Source organism: Falco biarmicus, chromosome 3 (genome assembly GCF_023638135.1).
Source record: "Falco biarmicus isolate bFalBia1 chromosome 3, bFalBia1.pri, whole genome shotgun sequence".
Taxonomy (NCBI): Eukaryota; Metazoa; Chordata; class Aves; order Falconiformes; family Falconidae; genus Falco; species Falco biarmicus.
In genome coordinates this window covers 40,316,958-40,338,343 of record NC_079290.1, presented here as the reverse complement: position 1 = coordinate 40,338,343, position 21,386 = coordinate 40,316,958, and the positions used below count along the sequence as shown (strand labels likewise).

Below are 21,386 nucleotides of genomic sequence, written 5' to 3'. Positions count from 1 at the left end.
AAGATGAGTAATATTTCTCTTACTTCACTGTAAGATTTAGACTACTGTACCTGCATCATATAAACAAATAAAGACCACGTGCAATTTTCCCTTGGGCAGAATGAAAAGGGAGAAAAGAAAGAAAAGAAAGAAGTACATTTGACAGATGCTAGTAACATCACTTACTGCATGTCTGGAAAGCCCTTAGGAGGCGTATCTATTCCAAAATAACTAAATAAATTCAAAATTCACACCAGTTTGTTGCAAGAGCTCACAGGTTTTATTTTAAACTAGGAATGTGCTATTTTGCTCTAACTTTAAAATAGCCATGCACAACCCTCCTTTAAAAAAACACCACACTGAGAAATGTTTCCTTAAGATACACAACACAAAACTAATTCTCTTACTGTTTGAAGTTAAACCAAAGTACCTGTAATTAACGAACTACTTCCAGAGTGGGTAAGAGTTTAGGAAGAAGGGAGAAAAAGAAGTATATTAAAATGTGCTTTTTACTTTGTGCAAAATGTACATCTTTATCTCCTCTTCATTTACAGCATTAACCCTGTAGCAACTGTTGCGACTGTACAAGTTTCATTGTGCATTGGTTTAAACAATTAATGCTATTTACTGCTGCCATTTTACATCAGATGTAAAAAATCAGTTTCCTGATTTTCAAAAAACTTACAAGCCTCCTCACAAAGCTGTTTACAATGGCCTTTGCAGCTTAACATTTCTGAGATACGTAGGCAGCTTTCCTGACGCATGGAAAAGAGTGCAAATTACTTGAGTATTCAGCATCATAAAACACAGTCACTGATATAAAAGCTGAAAATGTGCATACCAGCTTTTTATTGTGCGTTTACAGCCTAATTCAAGTTTATGCATAAAGTTTCATTATACATTGCATTATTGCATATTGGGTACGCTGGCATTATATTAACACTAAACTAAAAACCAGAATCAACTGCATTTCTATTTGCTATACACAGCCATGCTTCTCTACGTACATCTGTAATTTTTAAAAATTCCTTCTGCTTCTACAACAGCCTTCTGCTAATTTTCTTCAATTTTCTGCTCCACTAACTTAAAAGTCATTTCCTTAAGAAAACATATGACAGACAACCTGAGTGACTGATTATATTGTGCCATCACTTTGTTTTTTCTCTGAGGCCGTGGTTTAAGAGGATGGATGTTAGTGTAAATGACAGAAAGGGGAGCTTCGCATAGGATTTCACTTCTGTTCAAAGACAAGCTAATGCAACCTTGCTGAGGTGCAATCAACTTGACAAATGGATGCTGTGCAGCCCTGTGCCTCCCACTGAAACCCGAGAGTCTGATTTACACAATATTCCCCCTGTAAATGAAGGGAAGCCCAAATTCCAATCAGACTTAACGCTGCTCAGCTGTATAATGGGTTGATCTGATAATTCCTCCCCTGTAATGAAATCTGATAATAGTGGGAAAAAATACATCAGAGAGAATGGAATACATTAATGAACTTGTAAAAATACACTTAAGTCTTAACAGATTTAATAAACAGAGGAGGGATGGCTCAAACCAGGAGTCTTCATATGTGGTCAGCAGTTCTCGGGTTTAACAATGAAGCTGACTGAAAATACAGAGTTTCTATTTACAATTGACTACATTCACCACACCTTTTTTCAGATGGCCAGGAAAAGAAAAAAAAAGCATTTAAATATCAAAGTAAGCTTTGTAATATGTTTATATGTCTTGCCTTGTTCTGTTTCCCCTTCAAACTAAACTAATTCTATGATACAAGCTGTTTTCCCAGGGAAATGTGAGTCAGATAGAAATGTTTTCCTACCCAAGAAACAGCGTTTCATTTACTAACTGGAAAAAATAGGAAGCATTTGCTTTTAGACTTTTAAGATTTTTTGAAATTTGAAAACAAAGACAATTCCATTTCAAAACACTTTTCAGACAAGTTTGACAGCTGGCACAAAAATTAACTAATGTTTACACTGGAAAAATGTCACAGAAATGTCTATTAAAATCAGTATTTTTTGTGTATCATAATAAACTACTCCGATTGCCATTGTGGTCTACAAATAAACATTTTGCCGTAGCAGCTACAATTGCAACCAGAAGCTGTTCTCACACATATACGAGTTGAGTAGTGCAGGATTTTTAGGGTTTTATTTACTTTGCTGTTGTCACAAATAAAAGAAAAAAAGAAAAAAACTTATGCAAACATTTCATGCTGAAGTGAATGGATTTCAACAGCTGCTGATTTGGTGACATCGAGAACCCCAGTGGAGATGTCCTGCTGAATTAACGTCTTGGAAATGTTAAAAAGAAACTTCAAACAGCCCTTGTTTAGCAGGCGGTCGAGGCTCACTCTCGGTGGGGATCATGTGAAGACTAGCAGAGCAGTCACTCAGTCATGAATCAGACTTGTCAATAGTTGCCTATTTTCTCAACAGGTGTCTCAATCACACACCATAATCCTTCCCCCCATAAGCTTCTGTTTAACAGAAATCACTATCACACAGGACACTGTTTTTTCTTGTATGGGACATACATTGATTTCTTAATAACCAACTCCCTCCTACAGTCTCTACTGAACCAAGTACAAACATATCTCTTGCCTATGTGAGCTAGCAGGGAAAGTATGAGAACTGTTACACAGGAGCGAGGAAGCATTTAATCCTTTGTTATTGCTGCAGATAAGCATGGCCAACACCAAATGATCATCCGCTTTTTTGTCAGATAACTATGAAATTCTATTATACTGAGGTACCTTTTGTGAATCACTGTTCAGTAATCACTTGGTACTTGGACACAAAAAGGCACCATTGACGTAAAAGATCTTACTGTAAATAAAAATGTAGGTAAAAGTTTCATATTAACTAAATAAAAACCAAGAAGTTTAAATTAAAAACCCAGGAAGGCATTTTCAAAAAGTTTTTTGGGTTTTTTTTATAACTAACTTTCACTCATGAGTTTTTATAGCATTTTTTTGTTGTGTTTATAATATAGATTATTTTTGTTATGTTTTGAAATCCTCATTTCTTTTGTATGACTTGTACATATATGTAACTACAAAAGTCAGTTGTCCTATGCATCACAGCTGTCAGAATCCTGAAGAAATACAAGCATTAGCAGAAAATTTTAAGTTACATATAGTTTTTACCCTATAAAAAACTGTTTAACTCTGTTCTTACAGTGATGTTCTTTGAGCCACGTCAGTATTAAGCAACAGAACAAAAAGATTTAGAGAATTTTTTCTTGGCTTTTCTGTCAAAAAGCAACAAACCAGTAAATATCCTACATTTACTAACCTTGCACAAATTATATGATTTATGATGTGAACTAGAAGTAACTTTGTATCACTGAACTACTCTGGGCTTCCTGCTGTTACCTTTGTTTTCTAATTTTACCTATTATATGTACACGAAATACTGATGAGCTGAAGTAATCTTTTGTATTTTCAGGCCAGTCTCTTCCTGTATCATTAGAAGAAGTACGTTTGTAAAATATTGTGGGCAGGTTAGTAGCAGCATGCATGCTTCACTTTTATAGTAACACCTCCTGTAGAAACTAGAGCTTCTGCATGACTCGCAAATGAAACATAAAAGGAGACTTACCAAAAAATATATCCGCTTTATGCAATGTTTTGAGATCATACCCCCCCCCCCCCCCCTTGTATCAGACTTCATAAAAAAGTTCCCTAAGGAAGGTAAACTCTCCAAATGTAGCATACAATCTAATAATTTCCAAATACCTTTGAAATTCATGTCAAATGAAGTTAGACAGTAAAACTGATGCAGTTTGATCATTCCAGCTGTATGTCAAAATTCTTCCACATTGCTGGATAACATGAAAGTGCAGCACCAGTTCCTGTCACCCTCAATTTAAAAACTTTTGATATACTACCTCTGAGCATGGAGTTGTTTAAATACTATCTCTAACATCAGTAAACTGCATGTACCACCTGCACCATTACTTGAATTACTGAAACACAACACTACACAATTAAAGAGATCATCTCAGATTTCAGCAGAAAAAACATCGTACTGAAGAAGTTTATATTAAAAGAAAATATTTTAAATATAATTCAAATATGAAATATAATTTGATTGTGTATCTGATGTATACAGAGTTTATTAATTTATACAGGCTATATCATAGTGTCAAGTTGGTTTAAGTATGTTGATAGATCCAGATAGTCTGGGCCAAGTCTTGAAAATGCTGTGTAGCTGAGTGACTTTACATACATGTAATCCTTGTGAATTAAACTACTTGCATAAGTGCTTTGTAATTTGACATATAATTTTTTGTAATTTCTGTAAGGATGAGTATAAAATATATACATTACTTCCTATGTTGTACAGACAGCATGTCAATATAGTTTCCTTGTTCTGAGATAATCTGTAAGAATTTTGTTTCTGCTCACAGCCTTAATTTTATTTTATTCAACATCGTATAAGTATTTTGACATAAGACTGGATTAATCAATTGATTTACACAGGACTGCTCAGATGTATGCTGCTTCCTGTGCATTTGTAGACAGAAGACTTGCATTTTTTAAGAATTATTTTCTCTGTAATTTTTGACACTATGTAAGGATATTACAGAGAATATACCAGGTGATTATTTAGAGAACACAAGTACATCCTCCACAAATGCAACCTTTAATGACATTTACTTACAAAACTCACTGGGCACTGATTGATTGATTCTGAACAGGAGTCCACCCTCATAAAGACCACATTCATCAAAAGCATCTTAATCATACCAGCATATTAACATTTTGAACTTTACTCCCAGTACTCAAGGAATGCAACGCATGAAAGAATGAAATTTAGGGGAAATTGAATCTTGTTTTCTATCTGTAAAGACCTACTTTCAACACAGATAACACATTCTTGCTGCATTCTCTGCTTTCTCCCCAACAAAGAGCAAGAACTGATGAAAAAAGCAGTTATTTTGGAGCAACCCCCTAATGTTGACATGTAACCACTGTAAAAACGGAACTTGCAACTTGTAATCTGCAATGATGCAAGTTCCATCTCCTTCAGATGCAGCTCATTTATTCCAGAAAAAAAAGGACAAAATTTAAAAATGGAACAAAGTACACTAGCAAAAGTAATACAAAGGCTACAACAGCAAACCCTTAGACACACAGTCTGATAGGAAGAAAAAGGAAAGTGTTACTACCAGTAGAGATAGCACTGATATTCTAGAACTTGACCACGCTTAGCTCTAAGCTTCAAAGTTTAAAACACACATTGAGATATTAGATGATTCTGAAAAAGAGTTAGAAGAATGAGTATGTAAAATCTTCCCTGTATTTAAAAACTAAAGAAACTTAAGTTACTCTGCTTATGACAGAAAGTGTGAGAAACCTAACAGTGGACCTGCAGTATCTACAATGAGGGAGATTTGCAGGGAACTGTCTCAAAAGTAACAAAGACAAAACCAAGATCTTGTAAAAGGTAGAGGAAGATCAGACAAGAAGCAAGGCACATAATTTATTTCAGACTACAATAGGATGAGTGATATTGAGCCTTTTCTTTCTTCTTCCAGACAAGGAACAGAATGGAAACTTCAATGCAAAGCCTGTAACATCGTCTTTAGCAAGTTTCCAGTGCCAATGCACTACAACAGCGCACTCACACTGTCCATTTCAAGACCTGAAAAGACTTTTCTGACTTTGTATAATAGAAACGAAAGCATGTCACCTAGTTATACCACTCTTAGCTGGCAACTTGACTTGCTTACCTTTTATCGGGAATGCAGAAATACATAACATACGTCCTAGAGTCTTGTTCCACCTGATAAAGACCACCCCTGTCAAAACCACACTCAAACCATCAGTCAAATACCAGTCTTTGATACCCTGGGCTGCTGCTCTCACAGCTGTGAAATGATTTGTGATTTGGAACAAGGTTTTAGAAAGGAGATCTAGGAGAGAAGTACCCCAAAGGAAACCTATTAGACACTGTGGCTCTTCAAGATACAACCCAGTACACGTACTTGTTCTCAGGACAAGGGCCAGGAATTCCTGTGCCTCCAACAATGAGTCTACTTTTCAGTAGTTCCCTTCACCTTTTTTTCTGAACCCGTGAACAAAATTTTCCCCTTCACTCAATTTTGGCCAGCAGGAAGAAAGGGGCATGTATGTACCAGCTACAATAACTTGTAAAAGAAATATCAAAAGGGAATTCAAAATACAAATTATTTATTCTACTATAGAAATTGTGATATGGATGGGAACTGCAGCTTTCATGCAGTTTGGACATCTAAAACTAACTGTAGGAAAATCAGTTCTTAGTATGACTGTGTTCAGAGATGCCATGTTTTACTCTGTTACATGTTTTGCATGTTCACTTAGACAAGACACCAGCCAAAACAAAGATGGGATATTAAACCCAGGCAATGTAGCTACCTTTGGTATTTCTCCTCAGATAAACCTCCATTCACATCAGTTGAACTTGCATTTCTGACTGTTTGTACATTTCTACAGACTGATCATCAAGTAATCTAATGGGATGACTCATACGTAGACCTACATGAGTATGAAAATGTTTACAGGACCAAGACATTTTGTTCAGAATTTCTCAATGAACTAATGGTGTGGATACTCATCTGGTATCATTATAAACTAAATGGATAATGCTCCTGCAAAAGGCAAAGCATCCATCCACTTAAAAGCTGTAGGTGTTCTTTGTTTCTGAATACTGTAGTTTAAGGAATCTCAAATCAGAAGTCCAGAATAAGAGGGTATATTTGAAAGTTAGCATTTAATTTTTCTCTCGAGGCTTTAATTTGTACTTTGGATCACAGTCCATATTATTTTTGAAGCTTCACGATTAACCTTTAACTTCACTAAAACTGTTCAGACATCATGAGCGCTACTATCCTGTTACACATGGCACTGTCCTTAGGCTGCTGATGGAACACATCTTGTCTAAGCACCTCAGCAAGTGATAGCCTTTGAAACAACTTCTGGTGAGCTGTTACATCAGACTGTTTCATACCTTCTTATGCTTTTAATAAACAATAATGTTCATTTTAAAAGTCCTTCAAGCAAATAAGTATATATATTTTTTTAATCCTGCACTTTTTTTCTTCAATCAAAACAGTCTTCAGTACCTTTTAATCACTTAGCTTTTTTTGTCTAAAGTTGAAGATTTATTGAAAATAGCTAGTTTACTCCTTATCACTTTCCTCACTGTTTAGTCATGATCAGAAACAAGATGTTCCTTAAGATATTTCATAATTTCATAGAATTCTACACTTCCCATTTTTCCAAATGGTTTCAGTACTGTTCTCTTCATTCCACTGCTTATTTTGTCACGTTTCCCAAGACTTAATATAACTCAGCATTTGTTATATTGCTTTATGTCCTAGAGGCTATTTAGATACAAAGTACTTTTGGCTTGTTATCCTAAAAGGCGCATTTTGTACACAAGAAATAATCTGCTTCTGAAGTTAACACTTAGCCTGACGCTCTTCCTTTCAGTGACATTCATTGATAGAAAGTATAACTGTGACAATTTTATTTGGTCATTGGCTTAATGCAAGTTATTTTGATTTTTGACAGTAAATAAATTCCTACTCATTTCTTATGACTTGCCAACACTGTTAAGATAGGAAGACGTATATCTAAACATATTAAAACACAGATTCAAAAGGCAGATGCAGTATGACCTATAAAGTGTATCAAAGCAGTCATTTCTCTAGCTGAAGAACTAACACACATTGCACTTAAAAGGAGTGTGTTGAGGGGAAAGTGTGGATATTCATTGCCATGCTGCTCAGCAGACTCTTCAAGAAGATCCTTTGCTGCTAAAAGTGTATTCATGAATTTCCCTCAGCAGTGAAAGTTATTTTCACAGAGCAGCTCCACCTGTAGTAAAGCAGGCAGCTTTTGCTTTTATTTTTCACTTTTCATTATCTCTAAAACATTTGTTAAAAAGCAAAACTGAGAGTCCAAATTGCAATTTCTTTAAAATCCCAAATACTGTTCTTTACTGAATGTTGTTCTTGCATTACTTAACTCTCAGAAACACTTTGACCTGAAGAGTGACACAAAGCCATCAGAAATAGGAGAGATACAGCCAAAATTTTGATTTTCAGTACCTTATACATACTTCTTTTACTCCAATTAAAAGTCACAGTAAAACAGAGTCTTTGAAAAAAAAGGATCAATTGTGGCCTACATTTGTCTTAGGTGTTACCTTTTCCAAATGCAAAATGTTTCATTTAAAAGTATAACTTTCTCTTTTAAATGAAAATATATATCTTCCCAAACACAATTTCCTTACACTCTACTAAACACAGACAGGGATGGCTAGAGGCTACAGATCTTTAGGTTCTCCACTGATGCATAAACTAAACAAAAAAGACAACCTTACTTGTTTCAGAAAGCTTTATTATAATAGGAATCTTTGAAGACAAACACAAAGGATTCTAATATGTTTAGATTTTATAATGTAAACAACTAATTTAATGCATCACTAGCAACATACAATAGTCGCCATCTTGCAACATGAATGCAAGTAAGAAACTGATGTAATCTGTAAGATATTTCAAAATAATTAATTTGAGAATAAAAAAGAACTTTTATTGTGTAAACTCTCCCTGTTTGCCTTTTTTAAAAGGATCAGAAAACTGCAACGGTTGAACCTTTGCTAAATGAAGGTAACAAGCAATCTTTTGAATTGGCCTCTAAATTAAGAACATGTAATTGCCTGAGAAAGGGTATTTGATCAAAAGGCTTTTAAGCATCACTTATCAGGAGAGTTCCAAAAAACTCCACAAGATCCAGTTTATTTAAATGAGGGCCAAAAAATTCTCAGCTTTTTGCAATTTTTCTCAAAGTAGTTTGACATGTCTAAATTACATATTTACCAGCATGTCAGACTTCTGTGCTAACACTTTTGTTCTGTAAGGGCAAATGGGGCTTTAAGCATTTTTGGGGTCAAGTCAATATCTGATGCCTCCTTTTAATTTCCTTAAGTCCCTCTCAAACCCATGTCCTCTTGATTAACTATTTTTCAGCTTAGCAAATTATAGCAAACATTCCTTTCCAATTTTTTTCTTTTCTATTATTTTCCTCACTACATGACGACAAAAAAAGTTCTACCTGCTGATCCCTGTTTATTTTTTATTCAATTTGAAAAATGATCCTGTTTTCTGGCACACTCCAGAATCAAGCCCCAGGTCCTGCGGTATCATCTGCCTTGATGAACTGAGGCACCCTAGGAAGCCCTACTCACATGAACAAAGCTTCATGTACACCCAGCTGTCCCCTAAATGACTGACAGTGTATTATTGTACCATTTTGCATAAGTGACAATGGGGTACTGAATCAAATATGAAAACATAAAAATCTCCTCAATTCATAATTTCATACAGCATGCTGAGCTAGAAAAAATTACCCCAATTATTCAAAACAATGTTAGAGCATGAAATATTTAGGGCATAGTCTGAAATAGGACGGACTCGCTAAACAGCCTGATGTTTTGAAGTAATGGCTAAACATAAAATGGCTTTCTATGATCTCACAAACTAGCTAAAATCTTTTTGTTACGGGGATAAGCCTCGTAGCCAGTATCAGCAAAAGGTGCGATTTTTATGTAAATCGCTGAGGCATGACAGCTACAGGGACTGCTCAGAGCCCCACTGCTATCAGTGCACAAAGAACTGAGCCTTTGGCACTTCTCTAACAAGTTGCCAATAGAAGAGATTCAGCAGGGGCAGAGGTATAAACCAAAGTCCTTTATGAATCCATGGCATAGAACCAGGTTTTAAAAAATCTGTAGCAAATGTAAAGCTGAATAGGTGAATGCTGAGGAAGGGAAGCTCTCATTTTGTCTGCAGGTTATGCTTAGAAGATTTACAAAAGGGAGGAAGATGACGACCTTGTGGGTACAGCCAGGGAACACGGTGACTCCAGCTGAACGTGTTTTACTACCTTAAATTGCCTTTGCAGCCTGACCTAGCAGTCTCTGCTTGGGGTCCATGTGGCAACTTCCAGCCATGAGGAGCACAAGGCTGGGAGGTTTGAACAATGCCGCCACCAGCTGGGTATGTGCCGGTGGCAGGGATGGGTTTGGCTGTAGAGCAAGGTAAGCATATTCTTCCTGAAAAATATATACACATTTGAAAAAGCAGTTTTGTTTTGGTTAAATCTGCTCCCAGACTTGTGACAGGTATTCTGCAATTTCAACTGCAAATAAATTTAGAAACGTTGAAGTCATCTGGTATAGTTTGCTTAGCTTTGGCCATTTGTAGCAAAACCCAAAGGGCACGATTCACTTTGGTGGTTGATACTGGACTATGAAAAATCATAGCTTGAGGCTCTTTGACTCCCAAGAGGATCCAAACCCTTCTTTTCCCTTTTCAGAACAGCACCCTAACTGCCCATCTTATGGGGTATTACAAAACAAGAATTCCCTCAAACTCTTCTGCTCATGCAGCTCTACTGAGCACACTGTTTAGTGAGTCAAAGAAGATGACTGCTCTGTGGTTATCACTCTGTGTTCCTGTGGCTACCCAGCTGTGCTGCCCCGTGGCATGAGGAGGGTTCCTACGGAGGAGTCATGCTCCTGCGGGGATAGGCATATAATAAAATCTCCATCTTCTGCATCTTCTGTGAGTGTGTGGACTGCTGAGCTTGTAGGTAAAATAATTCATCATCTTTCCCACCAGTTTTGTGAATCTCAGCCATTTTCCTAGTTCCACCACAAATGGCCAAGTACAAAATGAATTATTTTTTTTGGCTAAAAGCATTTTTGTCTTTATTTTGGACGAATCTGAACTGTTTTTTTGAGGGGATGAAGGATGATAGAAGAGATTTTGGACTGTAAAATCAATTATTTGTACAGCCGTAAGGATCTGTGGAAAACTAGGTCTCACAGTCTCTCTAATGATGGGAAAGAGAAAGAATGAATATGAAGAAATGCATATAAAAATTAAAGTTTAACTTAAGAATTCACTGGTTTTGTTTTGCTTGATACCTCCAATTCAGTGTTTATTATCTCGATTTCTGTATTCTTGAGAGAGTGATTTACTTGGAAGGACTCTTACATTTAGCATATGTGAAGGATCTTACTGGAATGAAGCATTAGTATTGGAACACAGTCAGTCTGCAAGGGCTACAAAATGGAGGCCACAAGTACATACGGAGCTTCTGGGGACACAGGAACTCCTGTACCAAGTGAGGATATTGCACATTTGAAGCTTTGAAGAGAAGGTTAGTTGGGGACTCCTTCCTGTCTCAAACAGTACGATGTTCTGACTTGATGATCTGAGAAACGCAGTGTAACTACAAAAATCTGTATGTGAAGTGAGTTTGGGAGACAAGAGAGGGACTTGGAAGCTATGTTAAATGAGTTATAGGAAAGAACATAAGCACCTTTTCCTTTGGAGATGCCTGACACTTTCCATCAGGGCATCAATGGCAATCATGTAAAAAAGGAAAGTGAAATAATTTTTTCAGATAAACCATTAGTGATCAAGCTAGGGTAAGTCTTCATCTCTTTCTTGATGGGGTATTTAAAAAAAAACATCCAAGGAAGAAAGCAGGATGTCGTTGTACCATGGATGCCTAGGAAGTGAATTTAAGCTTAGTGGTCCTACACATACTTCCACAATATCCTGATGCTAAGGAGAGATCCAGACCTTTAATGTATTGATCCATGTTACAGGTAGCATAGCTAAGAAAGTAACTTTAGAACCGAACTTCAAATTGTACAGGAGCTTGCCACAATTTGCACTGAACATGCATGCATGACTACTTTTATAAATCTTCCCAGTACTTGACAAAACTATTCCTTTGTTCCTCCAATAATCCTACCTCTGCCCAGAACAGACATGAGTTTGCCTACAACAGACTGAGAAAAGTGCTTCAGCACTAAAGCCATGGGCCAAACTATATACAGATGAGTGCATAAGTTATGTAGACACAACAGATGACAGGAGCTTGCTGTGGGAATGGGGTGCCAGAAGACAGTCCAAGTTTACAGAAGTGCTCAGACTAGCCCACCAGCAGGTCTGGTTAAGTTGTGTAGACCTATCTCAAAAAGAAGAAGGAAAAGTTTAAATGAGCAGATACTCAGAAGAAAATTGTACCAATTTGATGAAACTAAAGAGGTGACAGAGAGGAGCACTCATTTTTGGTATCCCACTGTATTCCATAGGACATAAGCTCAGTTATTCCCCTGTAATTACTTGTAAAACCCAACCTCCTTCATTTCCCTTTAAGTCCATTGTCAGAACGTTTATTATGAGATCCTGGCTTCGTGAAATGAATCCTTGAAATGAAGGGATGAAGGATGTCAAATTTAGTTTCTACTGAGCACACTGTTTAGTGAGTCAAAGATGTCTGCTCTGTGGTTATCACTCTGTGTTCCTGTGGCTACCCAGCTGTGCTGCCCTGTGGCATGAGGAGGGCTCCTACGGAGGAGTCATGCTCCTGCAGGGATAGGCATATAATAAAATCTCCATCTTCTGCATCTTGTGTGAGTGTGTGGACTGCTGAGCTTGTAGGTAAAATAACTCATCATCAGTAGTATCTACTTGCACCAGGGGTTGTATGATGATTATGCAAACAAAAACCTATGAAACTTCATTTGTACTAGACGAATGCACAGTGCCAGCCATGTGCTATTATTTCAGGAGAAGTGGAAAAATTAGGTGGCAAATGCAATTCTGGCAAAAGCACAGTTCTTCAGATGCAACATGTGCAAATCATTATTTTGTCTTGTAGAATGGTTAAGGAAATGTATTTTGAAATTACAATTATATAATTAGTATGTTAAGCAACTTCATTGAATGACAAGTGGTTAAACACGTATCAACAAACAGACATAGCATTACTTGATTAGTGTGTGGAAAATGCCACAGAATAACTCTGGCAAGTACAGGGTGGGCAAAAAAGTTGTAAGGGTTGCTAATAACTTCCTTTGTCTAAAATGGAAGTGCCTACAAAATAGGCAGCTGGGTTTTGACTGAGTGTTAATTTTAATTCATAAGGTTTGAAAGGCTTTACCAGTCCTAGAACTTAAAATGAACATAGCTATTAAAATGAAAATACTGCTCATCAGGGGTCGGGAGGAAAATCCAGATCTTTGTCAACCTGAACTGCAAGACAAGCTACCAAAGAAGTCTCTTTCCACTTCATTTTGCCTCCATTTCTGTCACCATCTTTTGTCTGGTAGGTGTGTGTCTATCCATTTTTAACTGTTGAGTAGGAGAAGAACCTACCTCTGTTGTCTTCCCTCTGTTTTCTCCTGCCAGGGAAAAGCTGTTAGATTTCTTGATGCTGCAAGTGGGCTGAATTTCCTGCTGCAGTGTGACAAGGCAGAAAACTGACACTTTTAGCTCTTCCAAACTTCTCTAATACCTTTCCCTTTTAAGCTTCCTTTCCCTAACAGCTACAGCAGCGTGAAAATTCAAGATTTTTACATTTCACCATCAGCCAGCTGAGCCTAAAGTAACAGCAAAACAAAACAAAACAGAAACAGATTGCAAAGTAGGGATAGCAAACAGCTGGCCTGTGGTCCATGGAAGGCTGGCTCATTGCATGTTCTTAATGCCTTTCTTTTCACTTCCACATGCTACATCACACTGAAAGCCTGCTAAGGCATTTTAATGCAAATAGCTACTATAGGTGCAGCCCCAAAACAGCTAAACTCCTCTAGGTCAGGGCTGCTATGGTTTTGCTTTTCCTCCCTCCTGTGTGCATCCCTGTTCTTTATGCCAGATCACGCTACTATACAGTGAACAGGTTTAAGGGTACTAAACAAGGCAAACATTTCTACAAGAAAACCACTTTTCTGTACAGTTAATTTTTGCCTCATCCTCTTCAAGTGACATTTTACAAGGTGGGTAAGCTGATCTACCCGCTTGCTGCTGTGGAAGAGGATGGCTCCCCCTCCTTTTCTCTTGGCTGGGCAGTCCTGATATCTCACTTGTTTCAGCTCTGGTACTCATCTAAGCTCCAGTGGATCAGTTCAACTCGAGTTGAGTTAGTTTCTGTCAGCTCAGTGGTTTAGGAAGCAGCCAGGATTGGAGATGAAGTCAATTGGAAGGAACAACCAAGGCAGAGTCTCCCACCTTGAGAATATTCCAAAGCTGCCTGGACATAGACCTGGGCAGCCTGTTTTAGGTGGCCGTGCTTGAGCAGGGGAGTTAGACCAGATGATCTCCAGAGGTCCCTTCACACCTCAGCCATTCTGAACATCACCAGTCTTGTGAAACCTCACTGATAGTTGTCACAAGGATATTTCACCACCTTCTTTTTCCATCAGAGGAGGAAGCAGTCCCCAAAACTTATGTGGTCTGTTTGTCATCATTTACATGCCAAGCATGTAAAACACTCAGAGACTGCAACAGTAGCATTTCATACCCTGCTGACATTACTGTGTAAACAAACATGCATACACAGAGCACTGAAAAATCCTATTCTGCATCTTCAGCAAGAGGCAGTCACATCGGGAAGCTACTCAGGAAGCCCTGAATGAGAGCACTGAAAAGGTCTGGCAGGGAGATGGCCATGCCTTGGTTTACATTCTGTTCCCATTTGGCAGTTAATTAGTAACTCACTTTTTGAAAATGAAAGATTACACATCCTGAACAAATACAAACGTTTGATCTCAGGCTCATCAAGGAAAACTTCAGCAGCTGCCAGGGAAAAGCAAATGTCCTGTCACGTACAGCCAGACTGAGATAATGCAAAACAGAAGGTGAAGAATACAGAGAGAATGTACCATCACTTCCACACACAGTCGTGGGGAGCACAACAGACAGCGAAGAAGTACCAAACAGCAGACAACAACCTGGTGAGCCTAACTAAAACCTGATGGGATGACTCCTGACTACAGCGTCAGCCTTAGAGGTGCAACTTTCCCGACATAACAAGAGAAGAGCAAGCTATATATCAAAAGCAGTTTATATTTCTGTTCCATGTGGACCACCTCTTTTGGAACACCAGGCACTCAGCTGTGGCCATGCCATACCCACCCTGAAGGTTACAGACTTGTCAAGGAGGAGGCAGCAGCCAGCCAGATCACACGGGCAGGAGAAGGAGACCCAGTTACATGAGTTGTTTTTACAAGATCAGGTAGGAATCCTGATGCTGAAGGGACAGTGATGGAATCACCAAGCTTGGAGAAAACTGCTAGATTTTTACTGAGTCAAACTAAAGTTTTCTTATTTTACTCAAGAAACCACCACAAAGGAATGAGAACTGCATTTACAGTAAATCAAGTAGAAATGAGCTGACAAGTGAAGCACATAACACCAGCCAAAAAAAAAGGAATACATATATTTTTTTAAAGAAAGTCTTAACATTTTCTTATTTTTTTGGCTATGACCAGGACACAAACAGCCACTGTGTTTTTTGAACATCTAGAAAATACTAATTTTGCCTTAGAACAATTAATTTTAAGAAGGAGTTAATGTAGTGTCCAGTAAATAAACTTTTTTTCTGATGTGGAAAGGTATCTAAAAAAAACCCCAATCCCAATCCTCTTTTTTGCTTACAGCATTGGAAAAATTCTCATCCTCTGCACATTCACTGACTACACCATTAGTTTTTTTGGCACTTGTTTTTCTTACAGATAAGTCAGTCAGTGACTGGCTGGCATAAATTGCCTAGATGCTGCCTCCTGAGCATGTTCTACAAACAATTCTCAGACCGTAACAAATACAGAGATGTGGACCTTTGTATGTAGTATGTATTTCCTGTGACAAGGTAAAGTTCTTCTTAAACTTTGAGTTTCAGTGCTTCAAGCACCCTCCCTCGAGCCTGTCACCCATCTCTGAGGTCTTTTGTCCCTAGAGAACTACTTCCACCTTTGCTGTATTCAAGTGACATCAGGAACTGCTCACCTCTGGGCATCACTATAATCCCTTAACCCTGCCCAGAAATGCCTGCTTGCCCGTCAACAGTGATGGTTTGCTTCATACAATATTTCAGGTCGCTTGTCACTGCTGTCTGTCAAGCTGTCCATCAGTGATTTCTGAAACTGCTGAGCATGGCATCTTCCTTTCAGTACAGCCCCTCCCTGCTGGAATCTCTTATCAAGTCTATCTCATCAGTAGCTCTTCCACTTCTATAATTTCCGCCCCTGCCTATTCTCATTCCAGCTATTTTTATACTTGAGAATAAAAGTGATAATAGTGGTAGATTACATACGACATTACACAATTGTTATCCGTCCTAGAAAATAATAGTATTCTATTTTATGCATTGTAACATGTAGGAGAGTTCTAAAAACAATGGTCTAATATACAACACAAATATAATGGATGGGATTAAGAAAACATGAACTAAAAATATAAGTATAAAAGATTCATTGTCATCACTTTAACAGCACATCTCATTGGGACTGTTGGGTTAAGCAAACAGCAGAAGTCAATAATAAACAAATGAGCAGTATTGCCAGCTCCAAATAACCACACATAAGTTAAAACATCCAAAATAATCAAAAAGTATTGAAGTAATGAGACTTTAAGAAAATCCACTGGTCTTTGATCTGTCTTCTGAAATTTAAGTAGAAAACTGGTCACCCCTCAATGAACATCAAGTTACTGGGGGTTAAAAATTCAGTTGTACAGGCAGAGTACTCCATGGCAAGCATTCAAAAATCTCAAAATGGGCTAGATCTGTTCTTCCTCACCACCAGGACTGAATTTAATTTCATTTTAAAATGAATGTTCATACTTTCAATTTGGCTGCTGTTCAGCAAGCTTTAAGAATGCACCCAAGATGTTTTTTCCAAGGTTTTCTTCACAGTTATGACAGCCATAGGGGTATGATACCCCTGAAGCAGAACTCTACAGTCACTTAGAGATGAAGCATTCAGAAAAACAGCAATCATTACAAAGCCACTAAAGACGGTAACATTACAAGTTTCCAAATTATACATGCAAACATGGAAGCTGAGTTTGCACTGGCTTGTTCAAGATGTAGCAGAAATAGAAGTGTCACTTCTTAGAACAAAACTTCATCACAGGACATCTTGTATGACACAGGCCATCAAATTTTAAGTTAGCTACCATTATAGGGAATCCAGTAATTTGTACCGAGTGAGGTACATCTCTAACAACTTTATGGTATTGACTAGGACTCTTTATGGGAAATAGAAATCTCTATTTCCTCCAATAGTTTGCTGTGATACCATTGTATTTTCTAACTAAAAGTTCTTGGCATGTCTTTGCTCAAGACTTCAAAGAGCTGTCCATATAACCCAGTTCACTAAAGCTGAAAGATATTTATTTGTATTGGTAGCAAGCAGCTAAGTGTTCAATAATTTAAGAAGATAAGCAGGCAGAACTCTCGAAGGCTTTCAGACTAAGCAGGAGAGAAGATGTCTTTATTCATTTTGCTGGGGTTTTTGAGCACCCACTTCCACTTAGCTCTGACTTTCTCTCTTTATCCCACTTCTGTGGCCTTTAGACATTTACTGCCCCATTTACCTGCACTTTCTTAGTTTTCTGCTCCATTCCACCTGCTTTTGCTTATATAGCCTCTATCTTTGAATTTTCCCTTTTTTTGCCTCCCACTCCTCATACCTTGAATTGTCTTAGTGACGCAAACAGAATAACTATCTGGACTTCCTTTCTACTACTTTGTATTGCACACATTCAATTCATTCCTCAGCTTCACACTCCATGCATAAAGTCCATCAGAAGCCCTGAGAATACATTTTCTCCAGGCCACAGTAAGGCAAAAAGTACCAGGATTCATTACTGTTAAGGACAAACTCAAGTTTGCTTGAGAAAGCCACTAGAAAGTGGTGACCACTTTAACTAAAAGCTTCTTGTAGCTACATTCTACTGAAAAAAACCCAAAGAATAGTGGCCATAAGGAAAGAGATATTTCTAACTATGGTCAGGCACTGGGAAACAGAAAATAGAAAAGAAATCACTGAGGAAAAAAATATTCTAAACCCCATTAAATTTCTACTAAAGAGGTTGGCATACCTGAATGTAAAACCCCACAAAACATGTGGCAGGCTAGAATGCAGTGGTACTTTATGAACTTCTCCCTTTTTTACTGTTTGCCAAAAGAAAAAGGATAGACCCAGCAACTGGTTCCACACTAGCGCTTCATGATGAAACGAGATATGCCTTGTCAATCACACATTTGAAATACACTCTAATTAGTGTAACAGTATGAAATGTTTATTTTAATCTGAAACTGCTCAAATGAAGTATGTGGGGGAAAAAATTAAACTCATTAAAACCACAAGCTAAAGCAATCTAAAGAATGACAACACCCTACAGAGTATAGGAAAAGACCAAGTGACTTGAAAAACTGCTGTGTCAAGTCTTGGCATATTTGAAAAAGCAAGATAATATATTTATGTAGGATTGTAACCACACTGGTATCTGCTGGGTAACAATCTCCCACTGGATGTGAGTAGAGAGATACATAACAAAGGACAAGCCCAATCTCAAAGGTTGACTATAGTGCTGGAGATGCCATTGGGAACCTCTTGTTCTTTTTCTTTTCTTTTCTTTTCTTTTCTTTTCTTTTCTTTTCTTTTCTTTTCTTTTCTTTTCTTTTCTTTTTTTCTATATATATTATTTCTGTTTCTTTTTTTTGATCAAGGTATATATGGTCAGCTATGGTTCTTCTGCTACAATATAGTGACAAATCTGGTATACAGGTTTTTTCTTAGACATTCTCACCCAACAGATTCCATCACTTTCCCACCCACAAACTACTCCAGAGTCTCATTCAGACAGTTTTCCATTTAAAAACCTAGAAATTATCAAATCTATATTTTAGAATGAACATGAGGAAAAATATCTTCATAAGCACAGAAGTGGACGGATCCTGAGGTCAAACTATGTCAGGCTTCATAGCTGACACAAATCAACATGCCTCCCATGAAAACACAGGCTTTGAGGTGACTAGTCCGTCCCAATTACCACACACTACAAAAGAGATGATTTAAAAGCAACAGATTGCATATGTTAAAGAAGAGTTTCTAGAACCTAAGTTTTATAGCATATGGCTATCTTGTACTTATTTCATTTGAAACTTTAAGATGTAGATAATTCAGCTTAAGAAAGGTACAGCAGTTCTGTATGGGGAATTGTAGATAACCAAGCAAAACCATACCAATCCTACAGGAACAAGAAAGAAAAGGGGATTTTTGTTCTAGTTAGTCCATTAAGAGCTTTAATTTTTTCCAGTTAATTATTTATTTATTTATATATAATTATATATATATTAATACTAATTAATTCCAGTGCCTGACAAACACTTGGTGAGCTTTCTGTTTATTTGCTGATTAATTTTTCTCTGTTTATTCAGGTGATGGCAAATAAAGTTTCAATCCAGTCCTGCCACCTTCCTTATCAAACACAACCAGTCAACAGCATCCCTCTTCCCCAGAAAGTGGAGTTCCTTTGAAATTTAGGAAGGGGACAAGCAGAAATTTGTGAATGGTGTCCAGTATGTGGATCTATTTTGTTACCCACTGGTTGTCATTTGGCTTTTAGATGATTATTTTATTTTGCTCTCAGCTCAGATGAAATCTTTGCACAAGTGATGTGGGTTCAGTAACACAACCAGTACCCCATCACACAATAAAACATTTTTCTTTCCTTTTTTAAGAACCCTGTGGAAAATGACTTAACTAAAACCAATGATGAACATTTTTTAAACTTCAAATTGAAGCCAGATTAAGATATTCTAGCTACATAATGGCCCAAGCAAACTTAATTCTACCTATTTCTACACATGCTAGGATACATTCTTTATGTATGTGACTTTACGCATTTTTTTTTCCTGCCAGAAGAATGTCCCGTTTGGAGCACTGAATGGGTGGGTATACCTGGGATCAAACTAATGCTGCACATAATCTGGAATTTCCTGATTTCTAGGTGCTTGGCTTCGAAGGCTCAATAACACTTTTTAATTTAGATGTCTTAAATATATAATTATTCAGATGGTTTAAATGTGCTTTTTGTTTACAAAGTCTTTTTTCTGTTTACATATCATACTCTAGCTTACATAAATGCTAAGACAAAGGCCAACCTGGCTGGTAGCCCAGAATGTAGCTGTTACCAGTTTGACAGGGATCACCTTAAATTAATTGAAAAGTCTAAATATTGTATTTGAGTTATACCTAAATTTTAAAAGGCAATCTTTACTGAAAGAAAAATGGAGCAACTTTAGAACAGCATAAACGAGTTGCTGGATGAAATGAGAATTGAATGTCAAAGTATGGTCTCACTTACCACAGCTCTCCATTACTGTAAAACACCAAACACTTGAGGACAGGAAGTATCCTCATGTTACCATGTAAATAACTAATGGGCTTAGCTTATGTTAACAACTTAGAAACTTCCAATAAAGAAAACACCTATCAAAAATATGGCTAAGAGTGCCTGAAACTTTTCCCCAAAAGTTACTAATTCTGATAATTCTTAAGGCGACTTTTCCTTTTTCCTTAGAGAATCTCAGACCGTCTGATAAATTGTATGGTAAATGTGAACACAGTACAATCTAAAGATAGCCTGCAAAGGCAAGTAAAAATGGTACTTTTTCCGATCTACTGAAGATCTGAAAAGTGCAAGGTACTTTCAGTTTAATGTTTTCTTCTACTTGTTTCCTTTTTGGTTTTAAAACTCCAGGAGTATCAAAGTCTTGTCTAGCTTTTATACATAAGAGTGCTGGAGGACAAGAAGACTAGAATGGAAGTCCCCCTCAGTTCCCATCTGAAGCAGCAGGGTGATAAGTAATTAACAGAGAGTTTTTGGGGTTTTGGTTTTTTTCTCCTGGCTTTTTGCCAAAAGCTTGAATTAAACATTTTAGGAACAGACAAATAAAACGGGAATATTACACAGTCTGATTAAAAATCCCTTTCCTCTCTCAAATACCAGTTTCTTGTGACAGATGATATCTAGAGATGATGGCTTCATCTCTCAGCTTTCCCAGCGACCCATAATCTTCTAGTAAAAATAGGACAGACAAGACCTGATACATACATAAAATCAAACAAAAACTTTGCAGAAACCTTACATCTGACTTCAAAAGCAAAGCAAGCTCTTCAGGCTTTCCTAACATGGCTTAAAAATATGTAAAAGGCAGTATAGTTTTGTCTCCTTTTTGGGTCACTCTTTAGATCTAATCAGGATTTTACTATGGCAATACAGGCAAATCCCAGTGAGAAGAACATGCCATATGAAAAGCACAGGATGTGCTGATATTTAAAATTTACTAATGCTAACATTCTGGCCTTACTAGATATTAATAAAATTACAAGAGTGTGGGGTGAAGGTATTATACCTGGTCATGGCTGGCTTCAATGGAGCTTCCGATACCTTGGAAAGTCATCTGCACAGGAGACAGTGTCAAACAGGTCATACACTCTTTGCCATTTTGTCTATCACTGTAGTGTACCTATAAC

General features: G+C 37.4%; 1 protein-coding gene across 5 annotated transcripts in view; it reads right to left on the bottom strand.

Moving 5' to 3' along the window:
• Nucleotides 1-21,386, bottom strand: part of STAU2 (staufen double-stranded RNA binding protein 2) — a 177,393-nt gene that overhangs the window by 42,083 nt on the left and 113,924 nt on the right. For 3 of the 5 annotated variants that reach the window (XM_056333372.1, XM_056333371.1, XM_056333375.1), the window contains one exon: nucleotides 21,266-21,379. The exons of 1 other annotated variant lie outside the window; for it this stretch is intronic. In XM_056333372.1, the coding sequence (XP_056189347.1) occupies nucleotides 21,266-21,379 (114 nt within the window). Of the gene's footprint in view, nucleotides 1-808; nucleotides 19,096-21,265; nucleotides 21,380-21,386 lie in introns of those variants that run through there. One more of the 5 variants, XM_056333374.1, reaches the window with a different exon arrangement.